The 24,964-nt window shown below is 59.8% G+C and overlaps 1 protein-coding gene across 4 annotated transcripts; it reads left to right on the forward strand.

The window, feature by feature from the left end:
- Positions 1 to 9,922: 9,922 nt before the first annotated feature.
- Positions 9,923 to 23,584, forward strand: LOC139182821 (uncharacterized). 4 transcript variants are annotated; one of them, XM_070788510.1, is made up of 8 exons: positions 9,923 to 16,147; positions 16,289 to 17,346; positions 17,675 to 17,958; positions 18,297 to 18,703; positions 18,808 to 20,246; positions 20,815 to 20,935; positions 21,368 to 21,892; positions 22,003 to 23,584. In XM_070788510.1, exons 5-8 carry the CDS (start codon positions 20,213 to 20,215, stop codon positions 22,292 to 22,294), a joined length of 972 nt encoding a protein of 323 aa, XP_070644611.1. In that variant the 5' UTR covers positions 9,923 to 16,147; positions 16,289 to 17,346; positions 17,675 to 17,958; positions 18,297 to 18,703; positions 18,808 to 20,212; the 3' UTR covers positions 22,295 to 23,584. The 4 variants fall into 4 exon arrangements, with proteins under 4 accessions (XP_070644611.1, XP_070644610.1, XP_070644608.1 ...); XM_070788509.1 differs by having other exon boundaries at positions 18,297 to 18,522; positions 18,599 to 18,703; positions 21,368 to 23,584; XM_070788507.1 differs by having other exon boundaries at positions 21,368 to 23,584.
- Positions 23,585 to 24,964: the final 1,380 nt, after the last annotated feature.

A 24,964-nucleotide genomic window follows, 5' to 3' on the forward strand; every position in this document is an offset into this window, starting at 1 on the left:
CGCACCAGAGGATCCTGGGGTGATTTTAATAAAAGGTCAGATCTGCTGCACACAGTCTTCCTTCCTATGACTAAACGCAGGGCAGAAAAGATAGTGATGTGTCCCATTATTGACACCCCCGCAGCTTCTCGTATTTCCATTGCTGTGACTGCCTCTGGGTGTGTTTGTCTGCATTTTCTTTTTCAGATTAAAAAGAATTTTTTTTTTTGGTCCCGTGGCATGTGGGATCTGGGGCTTCCCTGGTAGCGCAGTCTGTAAAGAAACTGCCTGCAATGTGGGAAACCTGGGTTCAGTCCCTGGGTGGGGAAGATCCCCTGGAGAAAGGAAAGGCTACCCACTCCAGTATTCTTGCCTGGGGAATCCCATGGAAAGAGGAGCCTGGTGGGCTACAGTCCACAGGGTCACAAAGACACAACTGAGCGACTAGTCCCCTGACCAGAGATTGGACCGGCACACCCTGAATTGGAAGTGCTGAGTCCTAAACCCCTCGACCACCAGGGAAGACCCGTGCGTTTCTTCCTTAAAGTGCGATGAGCTTTGCAGAGCCCGTTTGAGTCTGCAGAGATGTCAGTGTGGTTTAAATCTAAACCATTGGTAAAGGTGACGTTCTCATCTGACTTGATGGAAAACACCCATTTCAACAAGGAAAAAACCACTGATTTTTCAGAAATGAGTATTTTTTGCAGTAACGCTTGAAGAGCCATCAGTATGAACTGAGCCGGGAATCACCACCTCTCCCGAGCTCTCCTTCCAGAGCGGTTTTGAAGGTGAGCCACTCCCGCTTTCTGGAGGGGCTTCCGGGCTGGACCTGGGCTCGGTGGGGATCCTGCGGGTTCCGCTTTGCTCTTGGCAGCTTGCCCAGACTCTTGCTAATTTATTCAATTCACCGGAGTTCAGTGCAGGGCAGCGAGTCCCCAGATACGGCTTGGAGCAGCCATAAGAAATGTTTTCGTTGCTGCCAGCACCCGAGGCTTCTCTGGCGTCTCCTCGTGGGACGGGCACGCTGAAGGCTCTGCCCGCATAGACAACCCCGCACGGTAACACCTCCGAGTAGAAAGAGAGGGTGTCTGTGTGTGCGAAGCGCAAGCTGAGATTCGCAGCGCCCGACGCCCAGATTCCGCTGCAGGGCCCTGAGCGGGCACCCGGCTGGGCCTGTGCTGCTGGCGGGTGAGGGGTTCGCCGGCGGTGGGGTGACTTGAACGGAATCCTTCCAGAGAGCCGGCGGGCTACGCGGTGTGAGCTTCGCTGTGACTCCGTGGAGAGGCGGCCCGGGGTGAGGCAGTCGCGGCTGCCGTGAGGGCGTCGGCCCGAGAGACACCCGCGCCCGCGGCCTGGTCGGCGGGCAGACCCTCCGCGGTCAGCTGGGGCTCCTCGGCCGCCGGTCCCGGGCGGTGGGGGCCCCGGAGCCGGGAAGAGCCGCGCCCTCACGGCCTGCTGCGGGGCGAGGGCTCTGGCTTGGCCGTGGTTTCCGGCAGCTGAGGTGCCGAGAGCAGGTCTCGGAGGAACGCGAGCCCAGCCCGGGACTGGAAAAGAAACGGGAGGTCCGACGGAGCTGTTCTCACACGGCGTTCCCTCGAGCGCCAGCGGGGCTCCTCTCAGACCGGCAGTCGGGGCCTGTGCCGCTTTATTTCTGTGAAGACTGCTGGCTGCTGAGGGAAGGTGTTGTTTTAAATTTAGTAACGCGTGCTCTCGCGTCTGCCAGCGGGCATGGCAGCTACCGCGGGTTCAGAAAACCAGGCCCTGCCGGATTTTAAGCGGCCCTAGTCCTCCCGCCCAAGCCGAGCCGAGCCGAGCCGAGTCGAGTCGAGCCGAGCCGAACCCAGCCGAGCTGAGCCGAGTCGAGTCGAGTCGAGCCGAGCCGAGCCGAGTCGAGTTGCGCCGAGCCGAGCCGAGTCGAGTTGCGCCGAGCCGAGCCGAGCCGAGCCGAGCCGCTCGCTCCCGAGCAAGAGTCCCTGAAGCGGATGCAGGCGTGAGGCCGCCACAGGCACGCGTCCCCTCCTCCCGCGGGCGGCGAGCCCGCCCCATTGGCTGCGCCGCGTTGCCAGGACTCTGTTGCTAGGATCTCGCTGCCTCCAGCCCCGGCAGGAAACATGCCATGAATTATGGATGCTTGATTTTCTCGGAGAGGCCTGATCTGTGATGCAGATGAGCTCCGAGTTACCCCTTTTCTTCTGGCTTCTTAAGGGGGAAAAAAATCAGAGTTTTAAATCAGAAGCTGGCATTTACGAAGTCCCAGTTGTCACTAGAGGGGCTGGGCCGCCGGCGTTAATTCTTATGCAAAGAGAGGGCCAGGGGTCAGTGTCTGTTATTTGTTCTGGAAAAGCTCGTAGGATTTTTCACTGAACCCTGTGACCCTTTGGGGGCATCCTTTTTTTGTGTGTGTGTGATCAGAGACAAAATGGGATAGAAACACTAGAAGTGGCATTTTCTGAATTTGAGACGCTTTTCCTCCGGGCCCGCAGGGCCGGGAGCCGGGCGGGGTCGGGTCCTTGGCTGGCAGATCACCGAGGACCCCTCTCCCACTTCCCGCTTCGGATCCCTCAGCCTCCACCCCAGAGGCAAAGAAACATTTACCGACAGGCTCCCGGGCCTTTCTTCCTTCCCCGGAGCGTGGACCAGCGTGGCCTCGGTCCCGGGGCCCTCCCTCCCTAATGGGGGGAGCGGCCTGGCCCCCTTTCCGGGGCCCTCCTGTCCACAGCGGCATGTGTTTCTGGGCTGGTCTCCACACGGTGGTGTCTGCTGCCCCACTGCCCGGCCCATGGCAGGCCTCTAGAGGGGCATGGAGGGGCAGAGGGGTACAGAGGGGACAGAGGGCCAGGCACCCCCCCAACCTTATCGCCTCCCCCAGCACTGGCCTCCGAGCAGCCGGGCTGGGCAGTGTCTGAGGGCCCAGAGCTTGGTTAACAACCCAGGAGCTCGTTCTGCAGTAAACGCCTGGGGGTTAGAGCTCCTCTTCAGGGCCCGTCCTGCCCAGGGAGGGGAGTTGGCTGTGTGCCCCTCGCTGTGGGCTCCCACGTTCCACCCCTGTTCCCGTGGCTCCCCTAACCCCAGACCCTGCTCTGGAGGCAGGACATGAGGCTCCTGAGGACAGACGGACTCACAGACGTGGCCTCCGCGAGGGAGGAGGTGACCTATGCCCAGCACTCAACACAAGAAGCCAATTCTCTGGAAAAGCCGCGAAAATACCTGTCATTACCTGCCTGGACCAGCAGGCCGTCTCTCACCACCCGGAGCCCTGCGACTATTACGCGGAAGAAAGAGGAGAGAGAGAACTTTATTTCAAAGAGGCAGAGGCTTTATTCCAGAGGGACGGAGAAGCGGTTTAGGTGAAAATTACATTTGTCACCCCTGCATCACAGCGTTTATTGAGCGAGGCCCGGTTCAGCCCAGGAATTGCTAACCATCGCAAGACCCCAAAGATGAGAGGAACAATCGACCGAACTTCCTTCCAGAACGTGGAGTCTGCGTCTGAAGTCTGAGCCTTTCCATCTTTTTGTTGCGGGGATGGTGGGGGTGTGTTGTTTTCAGAATCGCGGGGACGGTTTTCATGAAGAGCCATGGGTCACTCGCTCTTTCTAGGGTCACCTGGAGACAGTCACTAGTAACATCAATTGTGTAAGAATTTAAAAGCAGCGAAACAGAAAAGCTGGGAGTCCCTGGCTCTCTCCTGCGTCCACCTGCAGAGACGGCGGAAAGACAAAGGCGCTCAGTTGGAAGAAGGCGGCAGAGTCCGGGTGCTGGATGCAAGCGAGCAAGTGGCTCGGTCCTTCCTGCCCGAGGCCTGCGGTCTCGTCCCTTCGCGGCGCATGTGCGGCCGGCCTGGGTGCCCCACGGGGAGGTGGAGATGGGGCAATGGACAGAGTTGCCGGGGCTCCTGCAACTGGTGGAACTGGGGTGATGGGTTGATGGCACCCGCGCTGGAGGCCCACGAAGGGCTCCATTTGGGAGCTTCTGAGGCAGGGTCACAAAGGGTCAGACACGCCTGGGCGGCTGAGCACAGACGCTGTGCAGCCAGGCTCGTAGGAGAATGGTGTCTGAAAAGGGATGTTTGGTGTTACCCAGGTTCTTGTCATGAAAACAGTGAGACAAGCCAACACCGAGGAGAATCCACCCAGGATTCAGCCTAGACGGGTCAGGACGAGCATCGCGTCCCACGTCACCGCCCGCGGGAGATGCGCAGAGCGTGAGGACAGGCTGGGAACGGCAGGCTTGGGCCTGTGGACCCAACGGCCGAGTGTCGCTTTAGCGGATGAGAGCGGATGAGACGCGGGTCAGAAAGGGAGGTGGTGCTGGCTGGCCCAGGGGAGCCTGCTTCCCGGCCGCTCCTGGTTGAACTGATGAAGCTAAGCCTCCTGGTGACGACCCAGAGCCTTGCCAGCTACCCCCACGCGGTTCACGGGGACCCTGCACACCCGGGGACCCGCGGGGCCCGAGCCTCTGCGGGTGTTTCATATCGAGGAAGGGGGTCTCTGAGGGTGGAGGGGGTCGGGGTGAGGTCATGGTGCCTGAGAAGCGGGTGGGTCTTGGCCATGGAGACCAGGTGGGGTGCCTTTGTACCTGGAGAAGATGCTCGCCTGGCTGCCTCCAGTTGTGTAGAGCACGGGCTCCAGGCCGGAGACGGGGGAGGGCGGTTCTGCCCGAGCGCCCACAGGGGGCCGACACTCTGCGCGTGGTTTCAGGAGCCCACGGCCGACCTGGTGGTTGAAGGTGCCAAGAAGCTGTGGGCGTCCTGCAGGATGTGGGCCGCTGTCTGACCGAGGTGGGCCCAGCCCAGTGCCCTGGGGGTATGGGCCCCGAGATACGGGTCAGGATCACAGGAAGCGTGGGGGTCCAGTGCTGAAGACAGGCCCCTGCTGGTGCTGCGGGGGGCAGGGGCGGCCCTGCTGCTGGAGCAGGCCAGGGCGCCCAGCCTGCGGTCCTCGCGGTGCACAAGCCAGCGGAGGGGTGCGGTTCGGACGGAGGGGTGAGAGCGCGTGTCTGGGCAGACAGGGTCTCTCCTGCCTCTTTAAGACCCGCTCCCCTGTCTCTGGTCTCCGTGTGTCAATGACTCTCTCTCCTGGGAACCTCCCTGGTCCCCCTCTGCTTTTGCACTTTTCTGGGGACTGGACAGCACGTGTCCTGAACTCGGGGTTCTTACGCCGGTCTTCGCTGTTCAGCACGCGCCTGGTTTAGGTTTTGCATTTCTTTTTGTTTTTTCAAACCGTTTCATTTTAGACACGTTCTTCTAAACTGTGTATATTTTTTAAGCTCCAACTGGAGAGTCTATTTTAACCGATAATTAAATTCAGTTGCATTTCTGGTGAAAGTGGATGACTTGGGATTTCTCGCTGTAATCCCATTTTGTGTTATTTCTCGGGTTTCTGCTGTTGCTCCTCCCCCTCCTGCATGATTTGCTGTTGGATCCATCAGGGTCTTTATCCCTCCAGGATCCCATTCTTGTGGAACCACCTTCACAGAAATAGGACGCCCCATCCCCACAGGAGCAGGCGTCTTCTGAACACACAGACCTTGGGTGGCTTCACCTTCTCCCATGCAATTTCCACCTGGCATTTTAATTCCATTTTGTTTACAAGCCTACCCTAAAAATTAGCTGTTTTTTAAAAATTATTTACTTATTTTTGGCCGTGCTGGGTCTCCGTAGCTGTGCGTGGGCTTTCTCTAGCTGCTGTCCGCGGGCTTCTCACTGCAGTGGCTTCTCTTTGCCATGGAGCACGGGCTTCATTGCCTGAGGCATGTGGAATCTTCCTGGACCAGGAATTGAACCATGTTTCCTGCCTTGGCAGGCAATTCTCAACCACTGGACTACCAGAGAAGTCCCCCAGACGAGTTACTGCGATCATCTTTTCTTATAGCCAAGCCTCTCTGAGACGCACTCAGGCCCTTACGACGGTTCCCATGGCTTCCGCTTCGGCTTTTCACCGTCTCCTGCCAACATGCATCTTTCCTTTGTGTTTCCCCCACGTCAGATTGTGCTTATTTTGCTTGTCTTCTTTCATTCCGTTTTTAAGTCTGGAAACACCACCCGGGACGGTGCCCGCGTGACCTCCCCCGACCCACTCCTTTGGTTTCACGTGTCTCTGTCCTCTCTCTTCCTAGTGTGTGTGTTGACTCACAGGGGCACAGTTTTTTAAACATTGTAAATGAGGCACTTTATTACTTTTATGCTCAACTCTCATTTGTCTTTATTTTTAAAATTTTTTATTGGAGTATAGTTGATTAAAATGTGTTAGTTTTTGCTGTACAGCGAAGTGAACCAGTTACTAGTTACTCAGTCGTGTCCGATTCTGTGCGATCCCATGGACTGTAGCCTGCCAGGCTCCTCTGTCTGTGGGATTCTCCAGGCCAGAATACTGGAGTGGGTTGCCATGCCCTCCTCCAGGGGATCTTTCCAACCCAGGGATCGAACCCACACTTGCTGCCTCTCCTGCATTTCAGGCAGATCCTTTACCCCAAGTGCTACCTGGGAAGCAGGGACGCCCTCACGTGTTGGAGAGACTCAGGTACTCTTGGTTCCTGCCTGACTGCCACCTGCTTACGAGTGCGAGGGGTCTGGCAGTTCACACGCAGTAGGTCCAGAGCTGTACACGTGCAAAGTTGAGCGTTAGTGTCACACGCGTCCTCAGCGGCTGCACACAACCGCTGCATACAACCAGCTCAGGGTTCGTATGTCACGCCCTCTGCAACCGCAAACCAGAGCAGAGAGGGCAAGAGCAAGACTGTGGGTCTGCTGGAAACTTCCTCCGAGACTAGCACACCCCTGCCGTCTTGAAGGGAGGCTCTGGCAGGAATTCGTCCCGGGTCGTGCTCAGGGCCCCCACCCCTTCCCTCTGCAGGTGATGCTTGGAGCAGCCGGCGTCAGCCCCGAGGGGGCAGCGTGGGCCCCTCGTAGGCCCAGGGCCTCGGTCCACAGCGGCCTCCCCGGGCTCGCTCTCTGCAGCCCTTCCCGCCTCACGCCAGGCCCCCAGACGGAGACTGTGCTCCGCGTGCCCCTTTCCCTGTGGTTCAGACTTAGTTTCACTTTTAGGGCCCTTCCCTCAGCTGTTTCTTCCAAACATTCTATTAAAATTTTTATTTCTCCTGTCATAGGAGTTCTTTTTGATTCTTTGTTCTGTTCTGTTTTAAATAGCATCTTGCTCCCCCCACCCCCGCCCCCGTGGCTGCAATATCTTCTCTCGTCTCTCTGGACATTTAATTATATTTTCCATGAAGCTTTCCTCTCCCTGTAGCTTTTGTTCCGTAAATAAAGCCCTCGGGCGTGGGCGTCTCGGGTGTGCAGGGATCTGAGTCAGGCTCTCGCAGCCGGCGCAGCGGCTCTGGCCGTCTCCCCATGGGGCCCGTCCACTGCTGCCTCCTCGGGAGGCCATGGCCTGCTCAGCATGTGAGCCTTGCTGCTGGTGCCTGGGTGTCCCCACGTGCCCGGTGTCTGGGTCTCCCCGACCGCCCACTCTCTGGGTATCCCGTGTACCCAGTGTTGGGATGTCCCCGTGTGCCCGCTGTCTGGGTGTCCCCGTGTGCCCACTGTCTGGGTATCCGCATGTGCAGACTTTGGCAGGTGGCCCCCTTTAGTGAGGCTGGCCCCTGCCCTCAGTTGGTCCTGGGGTCTCAGTCCAGAGACCTCCCCTGTAGCCCTCCCTAGGGTGCGGCTGTCTTGAGCTGAGTCGGGGAGGGTGGCCTCTTAGCTGGGCAGCAGGGGTGGGGGGTGCCGGGGCCCCCCTCCCAAGTGGAGGGCCTGCTTGAGTGGTTGGACGGGCTGGTGGGGGCAGGCCTCTAACAGGCCCTCTGGAACGGTCCCAGGGGACTCCTCAGGGCCACAGCTGTGCGTGTGCACGTCTGCGTGTGCATGTGTGTGTCTGCATGTGCACGTGTGTGAGTACACAGGTATACGGCCCCACCCTCGGGCTCAGCCTGTAGTTTCTGAAGGGCCCTCCGGCTCCACCGTGCACTGCTGGGCTGGCAGGGGCTCCAGTGAGACCACGTGTGGCCATCCCCTTGCCCCCAGACTCCCGGGTCCCACGGTCACCCCAATGCATGTCCTGCCGGCTCAGCTCCATCTCGGAGTCGGCTCCCTGGGCGAATCCAGTGGGCAGCTCTCCCACGCTTCCACCCCTGCTATCCAGCCCTTCCCCCAGCCTTCCATCTCGAGACGTCCAGGGCCTGTGGTTTGAAAACAGCCACACTGCACCCACCACACCCCTGCACCCACTGTAGACCTTGGCGCCCCAGTATAGACCACAGCACCCCTTGTAGACACAACACCTCACTATAGACGACACCCACTATCGACCACAACACCCCACTAAAAACCATGACACCCCACTATAGACCAGACACCCCACTATAGACCAGACACCCCACTATGGACCACGACACCCCACTATAGACCACAGCACCCCACTATGGACCATGACACCCCACTATAGACCACGACACCCCACTATTGACCACAGCACCCCACTATAGACCACGACACCCCACTATAGACCACAGCACCCCACTATGGACCATGACACCCCACTATAGACCATGACACCCCACTATTGACCACAGCACCCCACTATAGACCACAACACCCCAATATAGAACCACGACACCCCACTATAGACCCACAGCACCCCACTATAGACCATGACACCCCACTACAGACCAGACAACCCACTATGGACCACAGCACCCCACTATAGACCAGAGCACCCCACTATAGACCAGAGCACCCCACTATAGGCCACGGCACTCCCCTAGAGACTACAGAACCCCACCATAGACCACAGCACCCCACTATAGACCACGACACCCCACTATTGACCACAACACCCCAATATAGAGCCACGACACCCTACTATAGACCCACAGCACCCCACTATGGACCATGACACCCCACTATAGACCACAGCACTCCACTATAGACCAGAGCACCCCACTATAGGCCGTGGCACTCCCCTAGAGACCACAGCACCCCACCATAGACCACAGCACCCCACTATAGAACCATGTCACCCCACTATAGACCATGGCATCCGCCATACCCCTCTGTACCCACTGCCCCACTGAGGAGTCAGCATCTGCAGTCAGTGCTCTAATGAGTCAGTCTGGATAAGCAGATCAACTTTCTGGCTTCCAGAAGTTTCTCCTTCCCCTGTGTCCACTGTTCACCACTCCTCATGGATTAAACCCTTAAAAGAGCCCTCGTGGTTGTTCCAGTGCGGCTTGGAGTCCAAGCACATGTTTCTCCAGAATTCACCCTGGGTTACGTTGAGGGACGTGAGGTTTGGGACCTAGGGGTGCAGCACCCTGGGACACACGGGCACAAAGCCGGGGGCAGCGCCACGGGCATGGGGAGACTCCATGGCTGCCGTGGTGTTCGGTGTGTGACAAACATGGGGGCTTCCCTTGTGGCTCCGCTGGTAAAGAATCCACCTGCAATGCGGGAGACCCCTGTTCGACTCCTGGGTCAGGAAGATCCCCTGGAGAAGGGATAGGTTACCCACTCCAGTGTTCTAGGGCTTCCCTGGTGGCTCAGCTGGTAAAGAATCCACCTGCAATGTGGGAGGGCTGGGTTTGATCCCTGGGTCAGGAAAACCCCCTGGAGGAGGGGCTGGCAACCAGGTCCAGTATCCTGGCCTGGAGAATCCCATGGACAGAGGAGCCTGGCCAGATACAGTCCATGGGGTCACAACCAGTTGGACACGGCTGAGCGACTAAGCACAGCACAGTACAGCTGAGCCTTGACGGGAGAGGAACAGTGGCTGCCACCCTGGAGACACAGCGGCAGATCCGGGCTTATGCCTGAGGAGGGGGTGGGGAGGGGCCACGTGAGGGGGTCGAGGGGAAGGGCTCACATGGGGTCACGGTGGAGTCCCAGGGAGGGGGTCACGGGGAGGGGTTACGTGGGTTGTGGGGGGTCACAGGGGGCCGTGGGGTCCAGAGTCTCTGGATGGCCCACCCGGAGCTGGAACCTGGACTCACCTGGACCCTCTGCCGCCAGCAGTGGAGGCAGGCCTGCCCTTCCGCAGGCTGGTATGCATGCGGGCGGGGCGGCTGCTGCTGCAGGACCACGTCAGCCTGGATTTGAGGTGTCGGGGCCGTGACCCCTTCCTCGGCCGGACCAGACCCGAGCCCTCACGTGTGCACCACCCCACCGTGTCTCACGCTCTTGGACTTAGCGGTCAGCTGTTAAGAAGGTATCCATGTTTCCACTAAATTCTGTCCCGTTCTTTAGGGTTTAAATGGCAGTATTTTCTTTTTCATGAATCTAGAGCCAAGTCCGGAAGGCTGGCGTGTCCCCCTGCCCCCTTCTCTGGGCAGATTTTCAGATCAGGCGAGTCTGGTGATGGATGCTCGGCCCACATCCTAGGAGATGCGAGTGGACCCGACTTTACCCCCTTTTAAGCCAAGGTTGCAGGTGTCCGAGGTGGGTGCCTTTGGGACGGAGTCCCCCGCGGGCCTGGGCGGCAGAGTCACCGTCAGGGGCCACCACAGGGGCCTCCTCTCCTCGGCTTCTCATCTCCCACTTCCCTCCTCGGAGACTGACTGTGGCCACCACCCCACACTGGGTCTGGGAGGAGTCAGGAGGGCAGGCGCCAAACACGGAGCCCAGAGTGCGCAGCCCCTCTGATGGGGGTGGGGGTCGAGGTCACGCACGGTGTGGACCCCAGCACTCTGCAACATCACAGCTGAGAGAGTCCCACACGGTTTCAGGGGCTGCAATGTGCAGACACACCATGGAAAAAAAATAGGAATTTTTTAGGTGAAAATGTACAACTCAGTTTTGCAGACAAGACACCTTGGGCCTCCCTGGTGGCTCAGGTGTCAAAAAATCCGCCTGCAGTGCAGGAGGCCTGGGTTCGATCCTCGGTCAAGAATCCCCTGGAGGAGGAAATGGCAATCCACTCCAGTATTCTTGCCTGGGGAATTTCATGGACAGAGGAGCCTGGTGGGCTGCAGTCCATGGGGTCAAAGAGAGTCAGCCAGAACGGAAGCGACTGAGCACGGAGCACACACCTTCAAAAGGAAGGAGAGCTTAGGCTGACGCGGGTGTGTGGATTCGCCTGTTAATCACAAGTGAAGTTAGTGTTCCCCAAAGCCCTCTCTGTGCAACAGCTGTGGGTGTCGCGCGTGCCCCGAGGTCCGAGCGACCAGAAGGCGGCCGTTGCGGTCAGGATGGGCGCCTCCGGCAGCCGTGTTCGTGCCTCAGCCTGACGTGGTCGGAGCGGGTGCAGAGCGGCAGGAGGACAGCGGATGCGATAACGGGGTTAGAACACGGGGGACACAGCTGCCTGATGAAGCGAACCACAGCCCTGGCCCGAAACCGGTGCGATCGGATGTAAAATCACACTCCTGTCCGCGCACAGCCTCGTCGGTGGGAGAGCGGCCGCTGGCAGAGAAGCCAGAGCGAGCTCTGCTCCCTCTTCTTTGAAGAGATGGTTCCACACCCGAGGCACTCGGGGCCTTCTGGGTGGGTCTGTCGGCAGGTGACGGCAGGCTTTTGTGTTTTGCGCGAGGCTGGCTGTGGTGTGTGTGCGCGTGTGTGTCCCCCTGTAAGATTTTTTTGAGGCAGGCTGCTGTTTCTCTGAATTCAAATAATAGCCTAATTAATTTTAATATTCGCCTGACTGTGCATCTAAGTCAGTTGCAGGATGTGTCACAGGAGGAAAATGCTAATAGGAATGTGCCAATTTGCAGCTGAAGTAGGGCCGCCTCTAATAGGAGCTGAAGGGCTTTGTATTAACCCCCAACAATGGAGCGAATCAGCCCGCACGCTGATTACTTAGGCAACCCCCAGACACACTCACAGGCCTATTGAAATTCCAATCACTCCCTCCCACTCTTCCCACCTATATAATTGTCAACTGGCCCTTATCATCATTTATTATGCAAAATTGAATTTTTTTGAAGCGTGGAGAATGAAGTAATTTCGTATGCAAACAGTTAAAACTCTCATGTGTATTCCGATTCCGTACATGTTGATAAATTCACTTATGGTGAGTGACAGTGTGAGATTCTGGGGTCGGGCCGGTCAATCCGTGGAAGACACTGATGAAAATGATAAACTAAATGCCAGAAGTGTCCCCGACGCGTCTTGGGATGAAATGTGCAAAATGTCAGTCTCGCCGACGTCTATTAATAACTAAATATGATTGTGCGTGATGAGCAGAGATTTCCATGGTGATTGAAGGAGGGTGTCTTCTGCTCCTTCCAGCTGTCGCTGTTAGAAATTCCTATTGCTTTTTTACTGATAAATGCATAATGACCTTTAAAGCCCTTTCACCGTTAAAGCCCCTGTTGTTTGCGACTCTGGACTGAGCTGGGGTCTGTCTTCCCCTCGCGTTTGGGCCGACGTCCTACCCTTTGTCACGAGTCCCTCTTCCCCATATTCCCAACCGCACTCTCCCGCCTGGGCTCCAGGGTGCATGGTCCCAGCGGCGTCTCCTCCTGTCTCCTGGGGCCAGCTGCTCTCTGGGCGCCTTGGGACACCATGGAAGGGAGGCCCACCCTGGAGTCTCCCGGGGGCAACCTCGAGCCGGCAGCTGCCTGGGCAAGGTGACCACCCAGAGGGCCGGGGCTGGAGAAGCAGGGTTCCTGGGGGAGGGAAGCCGGTGGGAGCTGTCAATCAGAGCGTCTCCGTGGTTACAGGCCAGGCGCTCTGTTATCATCACTCCACGCTTGTGAGCTTTCAGTCTACAGATACCCTGACGGAGGAGCCTCTAAAAACGTTCCCAGTGTGTGCTGGGGGCCAAAGGTGAAGATGAGTCCGGCGGCACGCCCCGCCCCCCTCCAGGACAGCACACGTGGAGCAACGAAGGCAGCAAAACAAGGTGGGGGCTTGGGGGGCGCCGCCGCCTGAAGCCCCTCCCGGAGCGTTGGAGGAGCGGCGCGGGGCGGGGCGGGGCCGCCTCCTTTTGCTCTGACCTGCTCCTGTCCAAACACCGGAGACCTGATGTCATGCGGCTCCGGCCGCTGCGGGAGGAACGGCGTCTTCCCTCCACATTTGTTGCTGACCAGTCGCCCAGTCGTGTCCGACTCTACGACCCCATGGACTGCAGCACGCCAGGCCTCCCTGTCCTTCCTTCACCATCTCCTGGAGCTTGCTCAAATTCATGCCCATTGAGTTGGTGATGCCATCCAACCATCTCATCCTCTGTCGTCCCCTTCTCCTGCTCTCAGTCTTTCCCAGCATCAGGGTCTTTTCCAGTGATGCTCTTTTTTCCTGATGCTCTTCACATCAGGTGGCCAAAGTGTTGGGGCTTCAGCTTCAGCATCAGTCCTTTCAATGAATATTCAGGGTTGATTTCCTTTAGGATGGACTGGTTGGATCTTAGGATGGTGCTTAACTCTTGAAATGCCTTTCCTAGGGTGCATTCCAGGCCCAAGTTCTGATGACAGAAAGCAGGGAGTAGATCCTTCAAGACTGTGTGTGAGGCTCGATGCTTGTACAGTGAACACTGTTTAACAAAAAGAGAAAAACTCACAAAGTCAAACACAAAGAAATCCATGCAGGCAAAGCGAATGAGCCAGGACACAGCAGGACCACAGGCCGGTGGATGGACGGGTGCTTCCCTCTGGAGTCCCCTGGGCCCAAGGAGGAGAGGTCAATAAAGCATGCGCTGAAGGCAAGTCCCTGTGGCCAGCTGAGGGTAGGATGCTGTGCCTCCCCCCACTAGGATATATTAAGTCCTGACCCCGTACCTGGAGTTGGGTCTTTGCAGTTATCATTGAGAGGAGGGCGCCCTGGAGGAGGCGGCCGGCCCAGCACAGGCATTCACAGTGGAGGGGGAGGTGCAGTCACGCAGGGAAGGCCTGGACGACGGAGACAGGGGCCAGGCTGATGCTTTGTGAGCCTGGGAGACCCGCGGTGCCATAACCACGTGGGCTGAACGGGTGAGAACCTCCCCTCTGGGGGCCACAGAGGGAGCCCAGCCCCCCCAACCGGCAGCAGACTTCTGGGCTCCAGAGCTGTGTGGGGTTCAGCACGCCCCAATACGACCCTTCTTACAGCAGTTTCCCAGCTTCTCCGAGGAAGAGGGCTGGTATTCTGATATGAACCAAGGTGAATCTGCCCTCAGCCTGGGGAATGCTCCGTCTTCCATGAACATGGGATGTCCTTCCATTCTTTCAGAAATTCATTTCTCACAACAACACTTTGCAGTTTTCAGAGTGTACATTTTACATTTCACTTGTTAAGTTTATTCCTAAGCCATTCATTCTTTTTGATATTATCTTGAATGTAACTGGTTCCATAATTTCATGTTTTAGTTTGTTCATTGCAAGAGGATAGAAATATAATTGCTTTTATATACTGACCTGATCATACTATTTTGCTGAACTGGTTTATCAGCTGTGACAGTTTTTCAGTGGCTCCCTTAGGGTTTGGCACACTCTGCATCACGTCACCTGTAACCGAGGACAGTTCTGCTTATTCCCTTCCCACTGGGATGTCTGTTATTTCCTGTTCCTGCCTTGCTGCCCAGGGGAGAGCCCCCAGCAGGTTTACGAATGTCCGGGTGAGACTGGACATCTGTCCTCACGATCCTACAGGGAAATAAGTCATCAGACTTTCACGGTGAAGTGTGACATTGGCTGTGGGTTTTCCTTCAGATGCCCTTTGTCAGGTTGAGAAATTTCCCTTCTTTTCCTAGCTTGCTGAGTGTTGTTATCATGAAAAGATCATGGGTTTGTCAAAGGCTTCTTTCTGTGTGTGTTGAAACGGTTATGTGCTTTTTTTTTTTTATTCGATCAATTTGATATATCCCTTTATTGATCTTCAGATTTAAATGACTTGTGTTCCTGGGATAAATCCCACCTGGTCCTCATGTATAACTCTTGCACGTTGCTGGATTCAGTCTGCGGGGGTTTGTTCAGGGTTTCAGTTCAGTCGCTCAGTCGTGTCCGACTCTTTGCGACCCCATGGACTGCAGCACATCAGGCCTCCTTGTCCATCACCAACTCCCAGAGCTTGCTCAGACTCACGGCCATCGAGTCAGTGATGCCATCCACCCATCTCATCCTCTGTCGTCCCCTTCTCCTCCTGCCTTCAATCCTTCCCAGCATCAGAGTATTTTCTAATGAGTCGGCTCTTTGCATCAGGTAGCTGAGGTACAAAGTGCTTTAGGATTTTGCTAACGGTCGACACGACATTTGCTGGTATCGCTATTGCTGAATCTCCAGTCCTGGGACCAGGGGCAGGAGATGCACCGGGATGTGCCCTTGAGGTGTGTTAGACACCACTCAGCTGGCATCTCACTGGCCCGTGGGCCCCTCCTCGCCTCTGCTCTTGGGTTGGCCCCGGGCCCGCGGGGGTGGGTGCTGTCCCCCATGGGGCTCATGTCCACAGATCCCGTTTCTGTCCCGTCAGGGCTGGTCCCACGTGGGTTCCCTTCCAGATGCCACCTCATCACGGTTCAGAGGAGACGGAGTGGCTGCATAGACACTCGGGCTCAGAGCCTCAGGGGTCCTGATGGCAGAGGAGAAGGAGCTGCGGGAGTGGGGACAAAGCCGGCTGGTCCCCTCGAACTCGGATGGGGGCGGGCAGGCCCGGCTGGTCGCCCCTGACCTCGGATGGGGGCGGGCAGGCCTGGCCTACTGGTCCCAGCCTGACCTTGGCGTCCCATCCGCTGCCCCCTGTGCTTTGCTCACCGGCCGCAGTGGGAGGATGCGGCCACCCAGCGCCACTGTTCCCTGATTTCTTCTCCAGGGCCGGTCCTGCACAAAGCAGAGAAATGGGGAACATGGGCCGAGCCTTCGGCAGTGGGACAAAGAGCCCGGGAGGCCCTCCGCCTCTGAGAAGAGCGGCCTCCGGGCTGCTCTGGGCGGGGCCTCGGGCTAGCGCGCCTCCCGCCCGCCGGCAGCTCTTCGGGCAGCGTGCTCCCGGCTCCCGGTCCCGCGCCGCGCCCTCAGGCGCCGTCCCCGTCGCACCGCCGGTGCGCGCACGCGCTCGTCCTCGGTCTGCACGGCTGGCCGTTCCCAGGCGGGCTGGGCAGCAGCCTTCCTCGCCCTCCGTGGCTCCGACCTGCCCGCGGGCTGCGTGCCCCCTTGGCGTCGCCGGAGCCGCGCCGTGGGTGTCCACCGCCCACCCTGGGAGTGACGTGGCGGGACGGGACTTTGCTCGCCTTGCTCAGGGCTGCCCACCCTTGGTGCAGACGGCACCTTGCAGGTGAGTGTTCCGATCTGCGCTGAATGAGTGGACGGAGAGAAGTTTGCTAGCGGCCTCCCTCAGGCCCCCGCCCTGGAGCCCCCCACACGGGGATCTCTTTGCAGAGGCCGTGCCCCTCACCCTTAGTGGGTTTTCTTTCAGACAGCCCCCCTCCGGTGGAGCAGAGAATCAGAACCTCAGAGTTCCTGACACGGAAAGGGCTCTGAGGGCCCCCGTCTAGCTCTCCCCTTTACTGGGGTGAATCTGAGCCTGGATGCCAGCTGGGGATGGTTCCCAGGACCCTGCATCCCTCCTGCCCAACTGGCGTTCCTGACCCCTCTGTGGAAGCCAGCCACCTGGGTGGACTAGCTCCTCGGAAAACGTGCTCATATTCGAGGTAGGGGTGCCCAGAACAACGTCCTCTGCAGCTCTTTTTCAAAGAGTGGATGAGTGACTTCTCACTGCCTTCCCCCAGGATCATGTAAAACCACGGGTGGATTTTGTTTGTAACCAAACCTCCAGAATCAAGAGGAAAGTCTGGTTTCCGAGAACGTCCAGGGTGGACTTGGACCTGGGACTCAATCATTGCTGCACTTTGAGCTGAACACGTTATTTCTTGGTCAAATGAATAGATTTATCATTACGATCCCAGTAAACCAGTCTTTGTGAAGTTTTGATCAAAGCATCCTTCAATCCCTTTGGAACAAGGCGGGACAGAAATAATACCTGCGAAGATGATGGATGTCGGCACTGGGGGAGGGAAGGAGCTCGTGGTTTCCGTGTCCAGCAGACGTCCACTGGCTGCCTGACCTGTGCAAGGCTCTGAGGGTGCCAGGAAGAACAAAGAGCCCTTCCAGGAGGGCTTGTGGGGTGGGCAGCGTAAGGAGACCCCGGGACAGCGCTGCGGTGAGGGAGGCACGAGTGGTCTGCTGGGGGGTTGTCACAGCCCCTCGGCTGTGATGTCCCCAAACCTGGCCCATCTTTAAGGACCAGCAAGGGTTTCCTGGAGGGACCAGAGAGGCTGCTGCTGTCATGGGTACGGCCCTGGAAGAAGGTGGGACCCTGGGCTGCAGGAGTGCAGCGTGACCAGAGCCCAGTGTGCACTGGGGCCGAGGGGGAGGTTGTGAAAGGTCTTGGAAGCATCTTAGCCCGGGACGGAGAGCTGCTGACGTCTGGAGTGACGCCATCAGATTTGCCGTCAGAAGGATGGAGCCCTGGAGGTGGGAGTGGGTTAGGAGCCAGCCCAGAGGGAGACAGTGGCGGGGTGGGGGTGGGCAGGGGTCTTGCAGACATGGGAAAAGCAGTGAGAGCGTGGCCCCCGGGGACGGTGCAGATGGAGGGAAGGGTCTGGAGGAATGGGGGAGGAGGGACAGAGAAGAAACTCCAGGAAGACCTTCCCTGGGCTTGGGGGTGCTTTGGAGGCACATGGGGTGGAGGCTTGGGGGAGGTGCTCAGTTTTGCCACGCAGATCCGGGGTGTGGTTTCCGGGGGAGAAGCCATGTGTAGCTGCAGGTGGGGTGTGGACAGACTTAGACCTCGTGTGTGCAGGGTCGGCAGCTCACGAGGACTCCTTCCTGGGAAACACGGTCAGTTTGGAAACGGGGCCGCGGGGGATGCCTGCCGCCATTCTCAGAACCTCCATCTGCGTCCCAGCACCCCGCCCGCAGGTACCCCCGTTCAGCCTCACGGGCTCCTGCAGTGTTTTATTCGTCCTGGTGATGCGATCAGCAGGTGTTAGGTGTCTTTCCCAGAGTGGGATCCGTCCACCTCCCACCAGCCCCTCTGCTGTCAAAGGACCGTGCTCGACAAGACTCCTCACGAGAAAGAGGAAGGTGGGTCTCCCTACCCGACTCCCAGGAGCTTTCCCAAGACGGGGCCACCCTTCCGGGAGCCGGGGTGAACGAACACTCTGCTGTGCGTCTGGGAGCAGCATTTGTCGGTGAAGTAATTTAATCCGTGCTGGCCAGGACAATACTGCGGCAGAGGGGCTGACTCAGTAGCCATCAAGGGTTCCCAGACGAGGTGGGATGTGCAACAGCCTTGGGACATCAGTGGGTCAGAAGGAAGACAGCGAGGGGGGGATCGCCCTGCCTGGGTGGGGGGCTCTGGCTCTCGGGAGGGACACACCAGCCTTTCTGCTGTGGACACCCATGTTGCCTCTTTTTTGCAGGATGGCTCAGCCCAGTGAGGCCTGTTTGCTGTGTCGGTGGTCTCTGGTTAGACCCCTTAACAGCTCCTGATACCTCCAGGAGAGTTTCTAAGCTGTGGCCTGATGTGAACCCCGCGTGAGGGTTCAAGCTCCCATCCGAGCCTGTCGCCTGTGGAGCTGGCGCCCTGCCCTGCCCTGCGGGTCTGCCCATGTTCCTGGGATCCCCGCTGTTGGAACAGCAGCACAGGTCTCTCTGCCCAGGGAACACCCCTGCGGCTGGACTCCTGCGCCTCTGGTAATCTCCTGCCAACCCCCTGCCTTAGTTTTTAGGACACCTCTGGCCTCTGCTGTCACCTGCTGAAGGGCAGGCGCTGTGCATTCCACTGTACCCAGGACAACGCGCTGCTCCGAGAAGGTTCTCGCCTACCGTGAGTTGAAAAGAAAAGACCCTTTAGTTGCTTGGACGCTTTTCTCTGCTAGAATGAGATGTGTCTTAAGAGGAACCCGCCTGAGGGCGGGCTTGCTTCTACAGACGGTCTTACCGGGCGGAACACGGACAGTCACCGGCAGTGGGGCTGCTGGAGTGTCCTCAGTGGGCTGTGGTCAGTGGAGTGTGGCTGGTAGGTGCACCTCCTGTGGCTCCCAGAGGGGAGGAAAATGGAGCAAGACTCCCAGACAGAGGCAGACGGGCCGAGCTCGAGGGCGACGCGTGAGGGGCCAGTGCGCCCTTTCCTTCGGGTTAGGGAGGTGTGAGTATCTGAGGGGCCGTGGGAGGAGAGGAGGATGGAAGGAGAAGGACCCGGTCTGGGAAGGCAGGCCCACACCACCCCGGGAGACGCAGGGCGCGCTCAGGACACAGGCTGGGCTGGGTGCCCCCTCCTGGCGCTGGGGAGGGAGCCCCGGGGGGTGAGCCCTGGGGGGTGGGGGCGGGGGCGGGCGTGGGGCGGGAACTCCTGGCTGAAGGCTTATTAGCAGCATCAATCACCGAGGTGTCATTTCCAAGCGCCCTCTCCTCACCTAATTTGCTAAACCTAATTCTTGATCACACCCAGAAGCTGGGTGAGAGATGCGAGGGCTAATGAGTGCTGGCTGGAGGCTCCCAGAGGGCGGGGGCGGGGCTGGGGAGGGAGTCCTCCAGCTGGGAGAGCTCCCCCCACTGTCTGTACCTCTCAGTCCAGCCTGAGCGAGCCACCGGGTTCCTGCCTCTCCAGAGACCCAGCTTCCAGGCTCCTGCTTGGAAAGCACCTTTGCAGCTCAGAACGGTCCCCGCTCACGATTAATCCCACCAAGGCTCTCTTTACACTCTTGCAGAAATACAGGGGTGTCCAGCAGGGGGTGGGGGGTGGCTGGAGTGGAGAAGGGGGTAGCCCTCATCAGGTATCGACTCACAACTTTGATGTGTGAGTGGTCAGTGCCCATGTGACCCTGAGACATCCTGTGAGATGGGGACAGACCACTGAGATGGGACAGATCACTGAGACGGGACAGATCACTGAGATGGGGACAGACCGGTGAGACGGGGACAGAGCAGTGAGACGGGACAGAGCAGCAACCTCTGAACCCCATCCCCTCTGTGGGAGTCAGAGCCAGGGAATGCACAGGCCATCCTTGCAGCCGCACCCACCCCGGCTCGGCCCCCGGCCCTGCCCTGACCAACACCCAAGCAAAACTGTAGCAGGAACGCAAACAACCCCCTCCGCTGGAAGGGACCCCAAGAGTCCACGGGCGCCCTCGCAGCGGTGAGGCTCTGCAGGACGGAGTCCATCCGGCCTTGGTGCACCTCGAAACGGAGGCGCAGTTCATGGTGCTGGGGTTCCTAGTTTTCTTTTCAGCAGAGGAGCAGTTGTGGTCAGGCTGCCAGTCAGACTTCTGTGTCCCGGGACAGCAGAAGACTCAGGCCCTCGGAAGTTTGATTCTGCACAAGAGCAGACCCGGCCATGAGGACAGGAGCAGGGGTGAACTTCCCCGAAGGTAGGGCCCCGGGCCCAGTGCCCTGAGCAGGGCCAGGGCCGCGGCCTGCCCAGGTGGGTCTGTGCAGCCTCGTCTTCGGCTGTGTCCGCAAGGCCTGGGAGATGGGTGAGCTGGGTAAGGCCAATTCTGCCGCGCCAGCACACGTGTGTGGGGCCAGCCGTGAGCGCAGCTGGTGCAGACGTGCTGGGGTGGCCGGCGAGCCACCGGGTCTCTGCCCTCCTCAGTGCCCAGGCCCCTCCGGCATCAGGGCACCCAAGGGCGGCCGGCTCAGGCTCTGGCGCGGGCGCGTCTGGGCCCGGCTGGGGGGCTGTGCTTGGCCGCCTCCGTGACGGGGCAAGTGTCCGCCCGCCTGTCTGAGCCCCAACCTGGCGGGTCCCGGGAGAAGTGCAGGTCCCGCTGCGTGGCGGGCCCCATGTGCGAGGACTAGGGTGGCCCCCCTGGAGTCTGGTGGACGGCCTGGCCTCTCCCGAGCACGGCCGGCCCTGGGGCCATCAGGGGACCGTGGACGGTTAAGCCGCAGGGTTGGGTCTCCCCCGCCAGCCCACCCATGTGGCTGCTCTCACTGCAGGGTCGGCAGCTGACTCTTCTCTGTGGCCGCATCATCGACAGGCCAGCCCTCCCCCCGGGGAGCTTCTGCTCTGGGAAAGGGGCCCCAGGACAAGTGGGAAGTCGTCACACGCAGTCCCCTCGTATGGGTTCTGATGTGTTTCTGAAACCTTTCTCCCTCTCTGCCCAGATGCCGCCCGTATTTTAACTCAGGAGTCAGGCCGTCCCTCTGGGCCCTGTGTCCTCGTGTGCGTGTGATGTGTGTGTGCACAGGCACCATGGTGTGTGTGTGGGTGTGCCTGCGTATGCTCACTGCTCAGTTGCTCAGTCGTGTCCGATGCTTTGCGACCCCATGGACTGTAGCCCCCCAGGCTCCTCTGTCCTGGGATTCTCCAGGCAGGAATACTGGAGTGGGTTGCCATGCCCTCCTCCAGGGGATCTTCCTGACCCAGGGATCCCACCCATGTCTCCAGCATTACAGGCAGATTCTTTACCTCTCAGTCACCAGGGAAGCCCTAAATCAACTATACAACTTAGAAAACCACAATAATAATAGTGAGCTATTGTTCCTACAGAGTCTGGGTGAGCTGTTTACCCCAGGCAGGCGGGGAAGCCTTGCCTCTCTCGTGGTGTCTGGCGCTTAGGCAGGAGGATCCTGAGATGCCTTCCCCACACGTCTGGCCGGCAGTGATGGCTGCGGGCCTGGGCCCAGCGGGGCGATTGGCAGGTCACGCGCACACGGGCTCCCGCGGCCTGCACACGGCGGCCGGGTCTGCGTGTGAGCACGTGAGGCGGTGGAAGACCCCGGTCTCTGATGACCCCGCCCCGGAGGTCGTGCAGTGTGAGCCCTGCGGCTTCCTCTTGGTGAGGGACCTGCTGGTCCAGACGAGACTCCAGAGGGCATATTCCCGTGCCACTGTTTCCGTAGCAGCTCAGGGCCGACCTCAGACTGCAAACTGTCCTCCAGTGACGGCTCCACCCAGTTCAGGCTCATCCTCGGGGGGCGTGGCCTCCGCCCCAGCTCAGGTTCATCCTCCGGGTGGGGGGCTCCATCCCAGCTCAGGTTCATCCTCGGGGGCGTGGCCTCCGCCCCAGCTCAGGTTCATCCTCCGGGTGGGGGGCTCCATCCCAGCTCAGGTTCATCCTCGGGGGCGTGGCCTCCGCCCCAGCTCAGGTTCATCCTCGGGGTGGGGGCTCCACCCCAGCTCAGGTTCATCCTCGGGGTGGGGGCTCCACCGCAGTTCAGGGTCATCCTTGGAGGCGTGGCCTCCGCCCCAGTTCAGGCTCATCCTCGGGGGCGTGGCCTCCATCCCAGCTCAGGATCATCCTCGGGGGTGGGGGCTCCACCTCAGTTCAGGATCCTCCTCGGGGAGGGTCTCCGCCCCAGATCAGGTTCATCCTCGGGGGCGTGGCCTCCGCCCCAGTTCAGGTTCATCCTCGGGGAGGGCGCTCCGCCCCAGTTCGGGTTCATTCTCGGGGGTGGGGGCTCCGCCCTCGTTTAGGTGCTTATTCTTGGAGCCCTGGGCTTGCTTCTGCAGGGCTGGCGGGGGTTGGGGCAGAGGTTGAAGGCCCCCGTTCGGGTTCCTCCCGCGCTGCTCAGAGGCTGTGGTTGCCCTGGATGCTGGGGCCTGCCCTTTCGTAGCGTTGGCTGCCTTGCGGCCCCAGCTCCAGGCCGCCCCGAGGGTACAGCAGGTGCTCCCCCGTGCTGCGCTCCTGTTCGGGGCTGGCCCCTCCAGGGTTCTGCCTGCTGCGCTTCACTCTCCCTGCCGTGGGGTAGATTTCATCGCCCCCAGAGTTTGCAGTCATGTCTACAGAAGCGTCCACGTGGTGGGGACTCACGTGGCCTCAAGAGAAGCAGAGTCCAGCGTCTTCATGTGAAGACGAGGCCACTGGAGCCCTGGCTTCCACCCCAGGTCCCCTCGCAGCTGCGGCTCCCTGCTGTCCCGAGTCCCGAAGCCTGGTCACACGTGGGGTCGCCCCGCTCGGGGGCGCGTCGACGCAGCCGTGCCAGGGATTGTGCAGTGCATGACACGCACCGCCGTCTGGGCGGCCCTGCCCTATGCTGTCGGCCTCCCGAAGCTCCCTCCTGCCCCCTTTCCCCCTGAGGCTGACACCGACCTTTGGCCTGTTGGGGATCTCATCCGTCCCCACTTCCGGGCTGGGGCCTTTCACGTGGCTTTAACCCCCCCACCCCATCCTTGCTCCTCTAGAAGTGCTCGGTATCTGGCCACCCAGGGGCAGGAGCACGCGTCCTGAGCCAGGCGGCCTCCACACCTGCCCCACCAGCTGGCCGTGTGCCTCGGGCAGGCCCCCTGTCTAGGGGGCTGACCTGCCCTGGGGGCCGGTCATGTAGGGCCACCCTGCACAGCAGCGCCCTGCCGCCTGTGCCCGGCGTCCACAGCTCCTGTTCCCGCCTGTTCTCCTCCCCTGGGCGCCCCCGGCCATCACCCTCCTGGGAGCCAGGCCTCCCCATACACAGCCTCCATGCATCCAGGGCCTGCGGCCGCCCTGGCCCAACCAAGGAGGATGGGAGCTGGAAGCCCTGCCCAGGGCCCTGGGCCGCTTGCTGTCCATGCCCTTGAGGGGCCTGGGGTCAGGGATGGAGCTGGACCTCCCGATGCTGTCTCAGGGCCCAGCCTGGACACACAGAGGCCCTTCCCACATGTCCCCGAGAGCTGGCGGCACACAGACGAAGCCTCGTATAACCTGTGCACGATCAGGACAGGCGTTTTCTTCTAATAAAGTGGAATACCTACGGCACAGCCCGCGTGGTAGACTCCCAAGTCCAAAAATGTCTGCTGAGCAGGGTGTAATTTTAGCCAACAATTCTAAACCACTTACGAAAGGCAACTTGTTCCTAAGCCAAGAGGACACCCTCCCTTTCAGATAAAAAGGGAGATTGCCCTGGACTGATGGTTCCAGAGCCAACCGCCTCCTGGCCGGAGGTTCACCAGCAGCGTCCCCACGCGTCCCCAGGCCAGGCGGGGCGCTGAGGCCCAGGAGGGCGGCCAGTGCCCTTCACCATCCGTCCCACCAATGCTTCAGGTTGCTGCCCGCAGGGCCCTGGGGCACACGGGCCACTGGGAGTTCTGGGGAGAAAACCAGAAGTGTGTGTGCGCGTGTGCGTGTGTGAGACAGAGACACACAGAGAGGCCCTGGTCTGTGCCCCCGTGGGGCTCTGGCGGGTGGCACAGGCATCGTGTGCATCCCAGCACAGCAGTCACCTGACTGCGACCCCACGAGAGACCGCAGTGATATCTGTAGTTGAGTCTGCTCAGCACCAGAATCGTGAGAAATAGTCAAGTGCAGTCGTCTGAAGCCAGGGAGCCTGGGATGCTTGTTAAGCAGTGATAGCTGATGGATGCAGAGGTGCTGGTGGGAAGAAGCTCACAGGCAGGTCTGGGAGGTGGGGCTTGGCACAGAGCCTGGCCACTCCACCTTCCTCTGCTCACAGTCCCTCCCAGGCCTCCCGGCCCAGCTGGGGAGCCCTCTTGCTTCTCTGTCTGGACCCCAGACTCTGGGACCACCCGCAGGGCCCCTCTCCCTCCTGGCGAGGCCAGGGCAAGCCTCAGGGTAGGGGCTGCAGACCTGAGCGTCTTCACACACACGGGCCCTCCCTCCCGTCCCCGTCATCCCCACACCCTCCGTGGCCGGCTCCGGGCCCAGGGCCCAGACCTGAGTGTCTTCACACACACGGGCCCTCCCTCCCGTCCCCGTCATCCCCACACCCTCCGTGGCCGGCTCCGGGCCCAGGGCCCAGACCTGAGTGTCTTCACACACACGGGCCCTCCCTCCCGTCCCCGTCATCCCCACACCCTCCGTGGCCGGCTCCGGGCCCAGGGCCCTGCTGCAGGCTGCACACGCGGCGTTGTAGCCACAGCTGTGGTGTGTGTGTGTCTCGGCGCCCGGCTGAGCGTGCCCAGGACCTGCTGGGACCGGGGTCACCCCGGGGCTGGGCGGCACCAAGGGAGGAGGGCAGGGTGGGGCTGGTCACCGTCTCGGTCCAGCAAGGCTCTGACCACAGAAACGGCCTCATGGCCAAATGGCTTCTGACCAAACGCTAAAATCAAAGCCCGTCCACTCTGAGGCAGAAACCGGGCACCTCCACCACAGGAGGTGCTTCGGACCAGTAACTGCACAGTCACAATTTTATTATCAGAAAGCAAACAGTC

This window comes from Bos indicus, chromosome 4, assembly GCF_029378745.1.
Source record: "Bos indicus isolate NIAB-ARS_2022 breed Sahiwal x Tharparkar chromosome 4, NIAB-ARS_B.indTharparkar_mat_pri_1.0, whole genome shotgun sequence".
NCBI lineage: Eukaryota > Metazoa > Chordata > Mammalia > Artiodactyla > Bovidae > Bos > Bos indicus.